The sequence below is a fragment of the Coffea arabica genome, chromosome 11c (genome assembly GCF_036785885.1).
Source record: "Coffea arabica cultivar ET-39 chromosome 11c, Coffea Arabica ET-39 HiFi, whole genome shotgun sequence".
Lineage (NCBI taxonomy): Eukaryota > Viridiplantae > Streptophyta > Magnoliopsida > Gentianales > Rubiaceae > Coffea > Coffea arabica.
The window spans coordinates 43510396-43523987 of NC_092330.1; the positions used below are offsets into that span (position 1 = coordinate 43510396).

At 37.0% G+C, this 13592-nt stretch overlaps 1 protein-coding gene across 1 annotated transcript; it reads left to right on the forward strand.

The window, feature by feature from the left end:
• Positions 1–3758: 3758 nt before the first annotated feature.
• LOC140016611 (replication protein A 70 kDa DNA-binding subunit B-like) lies at positions 3759–6932 on the forward strand. Its single transcript, XM_072070174.1, has 9 exons — positions 3759–4125; positions 4207–4303; positions 4386–4510; positions 4610–4688; positions 4787–4916; positions 5003–5154; positions 5255–5375; positions 5451–5679; positions 6805–6932. The coding sequence occupies exons 1-9, from the start codon at positions 3759–3761 to the stop codon at positions 6930–6932; spliced, it is 1428 nt and encodes a 475-aa protein (XP_071926275.1).
• The last annotated feature ends 6660 nt before the right edge of the window (positions 6933–13592 follow it).

The following is a 13592-nucleotide window of genomic DNA, read 5'->3' on the forward strand; positions in this document are numbered from 1 at the left end:
ACATTATAAGATACCATCAACCTAAATAACTACTCATCATTTTTCTCTAGCTGCTGATCGTTCAAAAAATGAGGAAGACACAGTGTCAGCTAGGGAATACTACTGTTACAGATTTCAGATCAGGGATGATGACGAATCAATGTTGCTGCACACACTTAGACTATTACAACAGTATGCAGTAGATGGTTATGTTAAGATTGAAACGTCTAGACTTGATTTTCATAGAAACCGACAGAACAACATTCGTTCTGAGGTTCTTCAAGGAGTCCTAGACAGTGTTTCTATAGGCCAGACCGATGCTTGTAAAGTTGGCCGCAGAACCATATTACCAGCTTCCTTTATAGGTGGACCACGGGACATGAGGCGTCGATATCTTGATGCAATGTCCCTTGTGCAAAAGTATGGCAAACCGGACATCTTTCTTACTATGACCTGCAACCCAGCATGGAAGGAAATTCAAGATAATCTAGAGTACCATGAAAAACCTCAGGACAGACCGGACCTTCTGGCTAGAGTTTTTAGAGCCAAGTTTGAATTGCTAAAATCAGAACTTGTGACCAAACAAATCTTTGGAGAAGTTGCAGCCTATGTTTATGTGATTGAGTTCCAGAAACGTGGATTCCCACATGCGCATATGCTACTAATTTTGAAGCCTGAATACAAGCTCCTAAATCCAGAATCATATGATAGAGTGGTCTGCGCTGAAATACCTGATCGTTCTAAACATCCTCACCTATATTCGCTTGTTGTGAAGCATATGATTCATGGTCCTTGTGGTGATATGGATAGAACTTGCCCTTGTATGAAAGATGGCCGTTGTAAATATCACTACCCAAAGAGTTTTTGTTGCCAAACGACTCATGCTGAAGATAGTTATCCACAATACAGGAGGAGGGATGATGGTAGAAAAATCACAGTCCGAAGGCATACTCTTGATAACAGATGGGTTGTGTCTTATAGTCCCTATCTGTTAGCTACATTTGACTGCCATATCAATGTAGAAATTTGCTCGACTGTTAAATTGGTGAAGTACATGTATAAGTATGTTTTCAAAGGCCATGACTCAATCAGTTTTAGAGTCGTTTCACACCATGCCTCTGATGACACTGATGAAATAAAGGAATTTCAGCAAGGCAGATGGATTTCACCTCCTGAAGCTTTTTGGCGCATTTTTGAATTTCGCTTAAGTGAAATAACTCCAGCAGTCTATACTCTCCAGATCCACCTTCCAGACCAACAGTTTATTTCTTTCAACAAAAACTCTGATCTATTGCAATTATTGAGGAAAGTTGATTTTTCAAAAACCATGTTAACTGAATTTTTCCATATGAACAAAACAAATGTGGTTGCGCAGAACCTTAAATGTCTTTACAAGGATTTTCCTCAATTTTTTGTTTGGTCTCCTAAATATAAAAGATGGACTGAGAGGAAGCGTCGAAAAGTGATTGGTAGAATGGTTACTGTTAGTCCAGCAGATGGAAAAAGATACTACTTGAGACTTCTTCTGAATCATGTTCATGGCCCAACTTCTTTTGACGATATTTTGACGGTTGCTGATCAGAAGCTGAATTCCTTTAGAGGAGCTGCTTTAGCATTAGGCCTTTTGCAATCTGATACTTACATAGATGATACACTCCAAGAAGCCGTGGCCTTCCAGATGCCATCTTCCTTAAGATTGCTATTTGCCACTTTGCTTGTTCATTGTTCTCCAGTAAATCCTCAGCTCCTGTGGGAAAAATTTCGCCATGACCTCTCTACAGATTATCAGCACGAACACTCATTTTCTGTTCTTACTCCTTCAGAGATCATAACAAGAACGCTACAAGACATTAACAGATCATTGGAGCAGATGGGAAAAAGAATTACTGATTACCAATTAGCTTCAGATGATTTCCATTCTCCTTTCCATAAACGATTGACACAGGAGATCGAAAGCGAAAGAGGATTGCATGTTGCTCCAGAGGATCTCTTACTCTCTCTCAGATTGAACTCTGAACAGAAAAATGCTTATGACCGAATTCTTGCAGCGTGTTTTTCTGCTCAAGGCGAAGCTTTTTTTATTGATGGTCCAGGAGGGACCGGTAAAACATTCTTATACCGATCACTGCTTGCTACATTAAGATCACAGGGTTACATTGCCATTGCTGTAGCCACTTCTGGAATTGCAGCTTCTATTCTTCCTGGAGGGCGAACAGCACACTCAAGATTTAAGATACCACTGGACTTTTCAAAGAATAAAGCTTGTCAACTTAGCAAACAAAGCAGTGTTGCCAAGTTGCTTTTAGAGTGTAAGCTTATTCTTTGGGATGAAGCATCAATGGCTAAGCGAGAAACGATTGAGGCATTTGACGATCTACTTAAAGATATAATGGATTCTAATTTGCCTTTTGGAGGAAAAGTTGTAGTTTTTGGTGGAGACTTTCGCCAAACTTTGCCGGTTATTGAACGAGCAACAAAGCATGCCCTCATAGAATCAAGCTTTCCTAACTCTGTTCTCTGGTCTAAGTTACACAAACTGAAACTCATGCAGAATATGAGAGCCATGTTAGATCCTGCTTTCTCTGAGTTCTTATTAAGAATAGGCGAGGGAAGAGAGCCTGTAGATGCACATGGCCAAATCACTTTACTACCTGATATAGTTATCCCTTATTATGATAAAGATCAATCTTTAAACAGGTTAGCAACTACATACAGTTATACTTTATCTAGCTTATTCTTTATTTTCAGCCCTGTCTTTCATTGATTCTAGCTACTTATAACTCTAAACAGGTTAGTTGAGAGTGTTTTCCCAGATTTGCAGCTATATTCTAAGCATCCTTATAGGATGATAAATAGATGCATCCTTGCTCCCAAAAATAGCTCAGTTGATGAGCTGAATGAGCTATTAATAAACAAATTTCCTGGAAAACTTCAAGTTTATATTAGTTCAGATCGGACTGTTGAGCAGCGGCACCAAGGCGACTATGAAGATTTTCTAAATTCGCAGAATCCAAAAGGACTTCCTCCTCATAAGTTGCTGCTAAAAGAAAGCTGTCCTATTATGCTTTTAAGGAATTTAAATCCTAATGAAGGATTGTGTAATGGGACAAGGTTAATATGTAGAGAGCTTAGCTTGAATATCATTTCTGCAGAAATTGTTTTTGGCATTCATGCTGGCAAAAGAGTCTTCATCCCAAAAATACCTCTTCAGACCTCTGACAACGAAAGGAATGGGATTCCGTTCATAAGAACTCAATTTCCTGTCCGCCTTTGTTTTGCTTTAACCATTAATAAGGCACAGGGACAAACTCTTGACTATGTGGGTCTTTACTTGCGTGAACCTGTTTTTTCCCACGGACAGCTTTACGTTGCACTTTCTAGAGCTAGAACTGCTGCTGACCTTAAAGTTCTTCTTGTTCCTGGAACTTTTGATGAGAAAAAGATTGACTGCAAAACTAGGAACGTTGTCTTTAATGAAATCTTTCATTTGACTCAGCAGTAAAGATTCTGTCTAATTCAAGTATATTTTTGAATGAGGTACACATACATATTTATCTTTCTTTAACAAATATACTCTTACACTTAACCTGTGTACTAATACTTAGTTATGTATATTTTGCTTTCATACAGAATGGCTAACTTGCTGCCTATCCAAGACATTGTCCCTTTCATGAAGAATTGGAGTTGCATCATCACTGTTCAAGAAAAGCAACAGATCACTGACTCAAAGGGAACGCCAACAAAAAAACAAAAATTTATCTTCTATGATACACAGGTTAATGCCCCTTTGTACCCGTTCTCTTTCCTATGGTTGTGATAACAAAATTTCCTGTTTTTTAGCTAATGCTATACTCGCTGCTTCTGTATCCCAGGGATCAAAAGTGGAAGCAATAATCTTCAATGCTGATATTCCTAAAATGAGTCCGCTCTTACGTGTTTACAAAAAATACAAGATCACGAATGCTGAAGTGAAGCCTATCCCAGCAAAATTTCAGACAAGTGAGCTCACTATCCAATGGGTGATCAGCACTAAAACTGTCATTCAAGAAATAAATGATGATCCTACTGAAATCATGCCTGTGAAGTTTACCTATACAAAATTTACTAATTTAGTGCATCATATGGATGAGAAGAATAAATCAGTTGGTAAGTCTCTCGAGAAATTAATATTGCTGTACTTACACTGTTATTAGTACCTCTTCCATGATGGTGGTTCTCTCTTTACAGATGTGCTAGGCGTTGTGATTGCTGCACTAGACATGAAGACGTTGAATAGAAACTCAAAAGAATCAAATGTTCAAAAGTTTGTCCTTCTTGATGAAGAGTGAGCATCTCATTTCTTATCTTAATCGCAAATGTGAATTAAATTATTACCTACTTATTACTTATATTAATAATCATTACAGGTGTCAAACTGTATTGCTATCTTTATGGGATGACTTTCTTACTAATGAAGGACAGCAGCTACTGTCTAACCTCCACAACTATCCTGTCATTATTGCACGCCGAATTAAAGTCAATAATTACAATGGTATTTTTTGCTTTTATACATTGAAATATTTTTTCCCTCACCTTCTTATATATACATTTCACAAAATCAGTTATCATAACACTGATGTTTTTTCTGCAGGTGTTGCATTGGGTACTTGGTTTGATTCTGTCATACTTGTTGATCCACCTGTACAGGAAGCAAGAGAGCTGAAGAACTGGTATATTGTACTCCAATAATCTGTTTCTATCTCATAAAACTTCAACTTCAGATGATTTTCCCTTCTTACACCTTCTCTGTGTTTTTCTCATTGTACAGGGCACTTCGAAATTCTAAAACAATTGCAGATCTTCTTGATAAGAGAGACTACATGAAGTATAATCCTACAATTTCTCTCAGAGTTGATCAAAAAGCTACCTTAATTTGCAATGTTAACCCATCACAGAAGGTCTTAAAACATTCTTTCCCACTTTTCCTTTACAATTTGCTATCGCCATTTTACATTTTTTTTTGTCATGATTGTTAATATTGCAGACAACTTGGGTCAGAGCACGCTTCTACTTTCAACACATATTGCAAAAATACTGGTATATGAGTTGTAAGAATTGCTATCGAGCCACAGCAGCAGATTATGAAGTTGAATTTACCTGCAACTCGTGCAAGGAGAAGCAACCAGCTGTACCCAGGTGATATTTCATAAGTCATCATTGTGTAAATTTTTCTTAATCATGTATAATGATAAATTCTCCAAAATACTAATTCTCTCTGTATTTACTATTCTTCCAGATGTCGCTTTGATGTTGATTTAGTTGACAGCAGTGGATCTATACCAGCTTCCATATTTGGAGAACTGGCTGAGAAGCTTTTAACATTCACCTCTGTTGAAGCAATGCAGCATTTTAATGAGGTTTTATTTTGTCTAAAAAAGTTGTTGACAGATCTATTATAACATTACTGATGCTTTTTCCCCTCTCGTTCTCAGAATGTTGAGCTCCCTCTTGACCTTGTTCATGAACAACTGATATCAAAGACTTTTCTCATTCATATAAAACCAGTCCAAGCACAGCTAGCAGATGCTAGGCAACGTTACACAGTTATATATTACTATGAAGCTGATCATGCTACCAGTTCAGTTCAGGTAGCAAGCGAGGCAAAAGATGATTTGCCACTACTTAATGACCAATCCAGAACGCTGGAACTAGCTGATACAGGTAAGCACGCACATACTGTAAACTTAATTTAAATTTCTTATTCAATTACTTCCTGTTTAAATATTTAGTTTTGCTGCTGGTAATAGTCTTATTTTGCAGTTATATCATGTTTCGCTTTCTATTTAATAAATTTAGAAAAGACACAGGAAAGGTCCATAAGAACAGATCCACATTAACTTTTTTATGTTACGCTCTTTTTCCACCCCCAAATATCTTTCCAGCTCATCTCTAAATTAATTTTGAAATTATATTCTGTTCAATGGTTTTGACGGAGTAGCTATACATATTATTTCTTGCTTTTCTGTTTTATCTTTACTATTGCCTTCTTAGCACAGATGATTGTGCATTACAGTTATATATAATACTGGAAAATCCTATTTTAGTTGTGCTTAAAATATATATGCTTTGTCATTACTTTTCCATTGCACATGCTGTGTGTATCTATTTAGAGTATGCATAGAATGGTGTGGTTGAATTTACAAGTGTCGTTAACACTTACTGTTAAAATTACTCATGTATATCTCAGTTTTGCAGCGAAACCACAAATTTGTATACTGTCATTACCTTCACTGCAGCATTCACTTTTTTGTTGTGCTTACTTTCACTGGTGTATAGAGTTCCAAAAGTCCTTGCTCCCAAATTACATTTTGTTCAGTGCAAGAAATCCTCTTACACAGTTAGCAAAAAAATGACTGTCACAACTGTGTACATTTGTCCAAACTCCTAACTTTGTTGTTTTTTAGCCCATCTCGCCTTCTATTTTATTTGCTATATCAGTTCCAAATTTTCCCTTCTTCTTGCATTTATTTGCCTCAAGTATTTTGTGCAGCATGCATCCAATGAAAAATGATATTCTTTCTTAGTTTTTGTGCCAAGGTCCTGTAGAAAAACGAAACCTTTTTTTTTATGCAGGTTTGTCTCATGTTTTTAATACCTATTCTGTGCTAACCTTATTCTTAGTCCTGGTACAAAGCAAGACACTTGCATCATTCTCACTGGCTTTAAGACTACTTAAGTTTCTTGTATGTTTACCCTTTTACGTTTTAACTACGTGTGCTCTGTTTTCATGTACGGTTACTTATTTGCTATTTCTTAACCAATTCTTTGTTATGTAACTTGTTCCAGAGCAAAATCCTGTGCCTTCAAAGACTCGCATGCGCCTTTCTGACAAATTTGGTGAATTAGACAAGCTGGACGCAGGCACCTCTCCAGATGAACCCACCAGCTCTGCCAAAAAATCAAAGCTAACCTAGAGCAGAGTTATTCATTTTTTGCCTTCGTAAGATAGATGCGCCTTACCAATGGTTTGAACTCCTACATTTTGCCAAGTTCCTTACACAGGACGCTGCCTTTTTTATGAACCCTCTTCTTTTGTACGTATGTATTAGTCAACCAGCTCCTTTGCACGCATCTACTGTCCTCGACAGTCAACTTTATCTACTATTAGTTCTCTACAGGCCTCCTTATTATTCCGTTGCTACTTTCTAAAACTTTCTCATTCATTCAAATTACAGCTTCTATTGCTTACAGCAATAGCTTATCTGGTCACCACTGATATCTCCTAGCTTGCTACAATGTGAATTTTCAGATACACATAAACAATATACTACACTCTCTTTCACAGAACCTTCTTCCAAAAATTAAATCAATTAGAACGCGGAAAAAAAACTTTAAGCAAAAAAAATCTCAAACGTACGCATAAAAACGAAATATACAGATCCCACACATTAACATGAATCTTCTCTCACCCTGCTCCTTTAGCGTGCTAGCAAGAAGCTTCTGATACTTGCCTCCTTCAAACTTAACTTTTGCAATTCTCTCTTTTTTCTGAGCAATTATTGCTCTCTTTCTCTAGAATATCAATCAACCAACCAACCTCTGCATCTTACGAGCTTTGCTAGCCTTTTTACCTAACGACATAGACTCAGAGATCAGACTACAAGAAAAAATATAGATAATAGTCAACATTGCTATTCAAAACTTTAGGTACTTAGCAATTAACTTCAGAAGTACTACCTGCTCAGCATTGGTATAGGTTCCCTCCTCTGAAATATCAGAAGTTCCATCAGCTAACATATGTCGACAGCGCTCGCGTGTCTCATACAACTTATCCCTCACATCAGCAAGTATAACACGATATGGTTCATTTGGTGCAAGGTGTTTCCAGAATCCTACCATGTTAAATTCAATGTTCATAAATCTTGAAGCAGAAAGTTTAATTTTAAGACACACATCCTTCTTATTCATTGTCCAACAACTAGAGACCAAATGATGGTTTGAGCAGTTAAAAAATAGCGACAATGGTTCTGATGCATTTTTTTTTATGCCAATAAAAGGGATGATTATTATTATACTTGAACCTCAAACTCAGTTTCAAAAGGTTGTTTCGCAGAACAAATGGTCCTTATTGAATAAACGCCTACAACAAATTCTGGGAGTTGCTTCCCTACTCACCTATGTAGTGCTTTGCATCTCTGTTGCCTCTTTCCCCAAATATTTCTCCAAGTACACATCTTTCTGGGAGTTGCTTCCCTACTCAGCTATGTAGTGATTTTACACATCTTTCCCTGTTTCCTTTATCTGTTTTTGTCATTTTTCTTATGAAGACTCAAAGGTGGTTCACTATCACAAGTTATTCATGTCAGTCTGCACAAACTTCACATCAGTTGTCTTTCATTCATAAATAAGTTCGTGAACCTACTATTGCTCTCAGCCTCCCCAGACTTCAATTGTATTGACTTTTAACAAATCTCTACTGCCCACTCATTTTTAACTGCTGTTCATTGCTATTTATACCACATCCTACCCCACTATACTTCCTAATATGTATCCCTAACAAGCTCGTTTCCTTTCAACCATCTTCGCCGGTTCTTCCTTTTCTTCTCTATAAAATCTATCATCTAAACTCTTTCTTATTTATACCATTATTCCTAGAATCCTTTTTGCTGCATTTATCCAGCTCGATGGCAATCAACATTCAGGACAATAATTCCTCCAAACAATCACCTAATACTCCCAATGTCACTGAAGGATGCTTTTTGTTCAGATGCAGCCAGCATGAAAAGGTAAAATTTTTTCTCACATGTATAAATATAAGCACCCACAAAGAAACTTCTATTCTGCAACTTCATCTGTTCCGCTTTCAACTTGCAGATTCTCGCCTCCACCTTTCACTATATCTTGAAACTGCACAACAAAACTAGCATCACTATTGTTCAAGGAAATGAAACTTGGAATGTTCAGGTTGCGAACCAAAAATTTGGAGCTGGATGGCCAGAATTTGAAAAAAATAACTTGCTTGACAGAGACAGCTATATCCTCCTACGCCACATTGGCAACTTAAATTTTGACATTATTCAGTTCACAGAGCTTAAAATGCACACTTATCTTAGATGGACAGTTCCTCTTGTTAATATTTTGCAATTGCAATATTCTGCAAATATTCATGGTCAGTATAACTAGTCTGCTTTTCCATACCGAGGGTACATAGACATTTATTCTCCTTCTTAACTCGATCGTTCTCATCTCAGGTGATATCAAGCCACCATATATTCTATATCAGCATGTATCCTCTTCCATCAAACCAGATATAACTCATGACATTATGAATTCTACATCTTTTTACCAGATTTACGACAAAAAGAACAGAGCCAAATTCGTGAGTCTCAACTTTTTGCACATTGTTATTTGTGTGTTTTTATTATGGTTTTTCCTCACTATTTTCCTTTTCCTTCCGTGCTAGAAAATACCAAAGTTCGTTGCCGTTTTTCTAAATGAAAAAAAAACCCCAGAACTCACTCTCAGAGCTGGATATAAACTTTTTCAAGTAAAGATAAAGGGCCGAGAGTTCACCGACAATTGGACTTCCTTTGTTTACCAGCACGATTTGCAGCTGAATGAGAAGTTAGTCTTCATACCTGAAGCAGAAAATTCATTTACCGTCCAAGTTTACAAGACAGATGGATCCGAAAAAATTTTCCCCTGGTATCATAACTACTATGTACATTCTTATCTTTGATCTGTAAACATTCTTATCTTTGATCTGTAATTTGTTAGCTTTATTGACGTACCAATCCAAATGCTATTCATATTATCTTCCTCCATTTTAATCACCAACTTATTTTCATTCTTCATGTCACTACACCTCCTGTCCCTTTTTGCACCTAATCAATTCAATATTCACTTCCCATAAAACTCTCAACCTGTGCAACCTAAATAATTACAAACCCTTACTCCTTCCCATCGACTCTACTTTATCACTTTCATTATTAAATAAGCAAATTTCAATGAAGAATGACAGCGCCGCCTACAAATGCAACTTGGATTCAACTTGCAGCTGATGAATGTGCCTGTGTGCGTTTTTTTTTTAAATGCAGAGGTGCAAATTGGGCCGTGCATTTGTAAGCCTGAGTGTTTTGCTGTATGGAACCCACTAAAGACCTAGAGCTTGAAATCAATTTTAAATATTTTTTTTTGTTTTTGAAAATACGATGATCTGAAAAATACTCTCTCAAATTAACATCATAATAAATATAAATTGAAATAATGATAATAATAATAATAATAATTTGTAATTGAATTACATCTATCAAAAGCTTACAAATTGAAAAATCCAATAAAAATAATTGGACCTCATACTTGAATGCCAAGGCCAGACCAAATTTGGTCATTATGAGCATTGTATAAAACTAAGTGACTAACAATAGCACAAGCGGAAGACAAAGTTCCATCTCTTCGTTTCTTTCGCTCCTCGTATCACGCGATGAGCAATTTGTAGGCCGTTTTAAGTTTCCCCCCTCCCAAGTATGTATATGACGAATTTGTGAGCTGCTTCCTCCTACATCATGGCAGCAATAATTGAACGAATGGCCGCCTATCTTCCATGACAAACTTTCCGGTTTAACTTTCCTTGTTATTTCGGATTTGGCTTTGTCATTTACACTGGACAAATCCTATTCTGAGCATCCTTTCGCATTTGCTTCTTGTAGTATTAATCAGTGGCGCTGCAATGTTGCACTGAAAAAACAGTCCTTACTATCCCTCACGTTCTTTTGTCCACAACTCCATTCAACAATATTAAAAAAAAATATACAAACTCATCAGAATATATCCAAAGCATGTTACCTTCCAAATAAAATATCCAAAATTATTAACACCAGATTAGCAAATTCCCAAAGATATTCAGTCTATACGTTATGCATTTCACAAATTTGTTAGCAACAAAAATACCAAGGCCCAATAATAAACAAAACAAAATGTCACGTAACTATGATTTACCATAGTTCCAGGACCAATATCAAGTCAAACGTTGATTTTTATCTAACCACCATACACCTGCTACTATACAGTCCCAGACTTTCTCCTTTCCTAAACTTGCCTAATGCAATCAAAACACTTTCAAAACCTGGCCACTATACACCTGCCAGCCCTTACCTAAATAGCCACGTCCTCTCCCCTACTCTGCAATTTCAGATTTCACATGTATATCCTCACGAGATTGTCAGACACCAGTGCTCTATCATTTATCTGTTTCCAATAAATACATGAATCACTTACCTCTCTTCTATATCACAATACATCTCTGTCAAAACCATTTACAACCGAATTCATAAATTCTCCTGAACCAGTTTTTTCCTTACCCGCTGAACTCCCTTGCTCTTCAGGTAATCTTTTTTCCCCTCTTTTTCGTTTTTCTCCATTTTATCTGCCGATTTTCCCCTCTTCAAATTATCCTCCTTCTACTTTTCCCAACTCTATGTTTTCCCTTCCTTTATAATTTTTTTATGCGTCCATCTATATAATAATTCTGTGCTGAATTTCATAATCAAGTTTCAGCAAACAAAGCCACTCTGCATCTTCTTCCTTTATATTTGCCCTCCTACTTCTATTCTCTGTTTGACTTTTAAATACGGTAATTACTTATAATCTAACCTTAATTATTCATAATTTTCCCGCAGCCTTTCCCCCCATGGAAAATACTATGGTTCCGCTCTCGACCATTGATCCAGATCTCCAAGATTGGACAACAGTTGTCCAGGTTATTGAAAAAACCCATGTCATCCGTTTCGGTGGACCTCAAACACATTATCGGCAATATGCACTTGCTGATCCACAGGTTTCATTATATTTTTTTAAAAGCATTTTTCCCCTCCTACGTTTAGCTTTTAACAAAAACTAACCATCTTAAAATACAGGGACTTACAGTTAATATGCATGTGCCTGCACAATATCTTCAACAACTAGATAGTCTTCTTTTACCTTTTAAGACATACTACATATCAAATGCCATTGTCCGTCCATCCCTTGCTGATATCCCTGCCGGACACTACTCATACTACTGGGTTGCCGCCAAGCAAACACGCATTCGCCACATTCATCAGCTGCAACGACCTTGTCTTCCACTTTCTTTCCACTTACACCCCTTTGCCATGTTGGACACACTTGCAAATACAAATCGTTTGATAAGTATACAAACCATTCCCAATTTCACTGATTTATTTCGCCCGTAAAAAAATTAACCTTGTTCTACCATTTATTTTACATTGCTTCCTATATCTGACTTCAATAGATATCATGGGGAAAGTTCTGCATGTCCTACCTAGAAGAGAAACAACTGTTCGCGGAAAATTGTCCATCAGTAGAGATTATGTAATTGCTGATCCCAGGTTACCATCCATTTTTAAAATTCACATAATCATCATCCCTTTCAACTATGCTACAACCACAACAATTATCAATCTTTTTTTTATTGCTTATACAGTCTCCGCCCATTGCTTCTCACTCTCTGTAATCAAATTGAAGAAACCAATGGACCTATTATTGCTTCCCAACCTGAAGACTTTCCCGTTCTTATTGCTATCAGGATCAAAGTCACAACCAAAAACTGTAAGCAAACATATTTCTCGCTTCCCTTGATATTTTTATCGCTTTTCCTTCCCTTGCCAACTTTTTCCCCTCACAACAGATCTTAGCTTGTCAACTGAAAGATCATCAGTCATTCTCATAAATCCAGACGTTCAAGAGGCAGTCGACATGCATAGCTGGTAACTTTCCAATGTTTACATCACCTACTTTTACTATTAAATTTCATCACTAATTTTTCTATCCATCAATCAGGTTTTCTGCTAATTCTACCCAACCAACACAGCTTCTATCCACCACGAGTTATGCTAATCCCAATGCCCTCCTTCCGCCTCCCAATGATGATCAAATCATGCATATTGCCACTGCAAAACAAATTGTAACTCTCCCAACTCATCTTTTATTCAATTCTATTCTATTCGCATTTACTTTATCGCTGCTTACATTCAACTCCTATACCTGATTAATAGGAAGTTGGGACGGCATGGATTAAAGGCTCTGCTCAAATAGACCATCAAGATAATAAAATGTACCACATGATATGTCCCAATTGTCATGAACCTCATTACTCTACATCTATAATCCATACATTCTGTCAGCATTGCGAACACGTTGTACACCTGTTGCCCAGGTTCTTCCATTATTTATAAATCCTGAACTTCACGACCCACCAAATTCCATCTTCCTATAACCAGTGCCACTTTTCCCTTTACAGAGCATGTATTTCACTTTCACTTTCGGATGCAACTGGTTCCCTGTATGCCACCGCCATCGATTCTCAAGCTGAAAAATTACTTGGATATTCAACATATGAGCTTTATCATGCATACCAGCAGGTAAATATTCATTCCCTTTATTAGATCTCAAAATTTTTAACCCGCCTTTTCCATTCTAACCATTCACATTGTTCTTCTTTTCTTTGACTTTCAAGCAGAATAATAATACTGCCAGCCTCATTGCACCCAAATTGCACGGACGAACCATTATTTCCTGCATCCAACCTCCTCCTCCTACGACCAGGCTGTCTCAAGAAGCTGCATTCAACATTATAA

What these genes read in the sequence shown, in the direction of transcription:
- LOC140016611 (XM_072070174.1), top strand. Translation starts at nt 3,759, where the DNA reads ATGCCCCTTTGTACCCGTTCTCTTTCCTATGGTTGTGATAACAAAATT. An exon ending in TTTGTCCTTCTTGATGAAGA is followed by an intron (nt 4,304 to 4,385) that starts GTGAGCATCTCA and finishes TAATCATTACAG; the next exon opens with GTGTCAAACTGTATTGCTAT. An exon ending in TAAAGTCAATAATTACAATG is followed by an intron (nt 4,511 to 4,609) that starts GTATTTTTTGCT and finishes TTTTTTCTGCAG; the next exon opens with GTGTTGCATTGGGTACTTGG.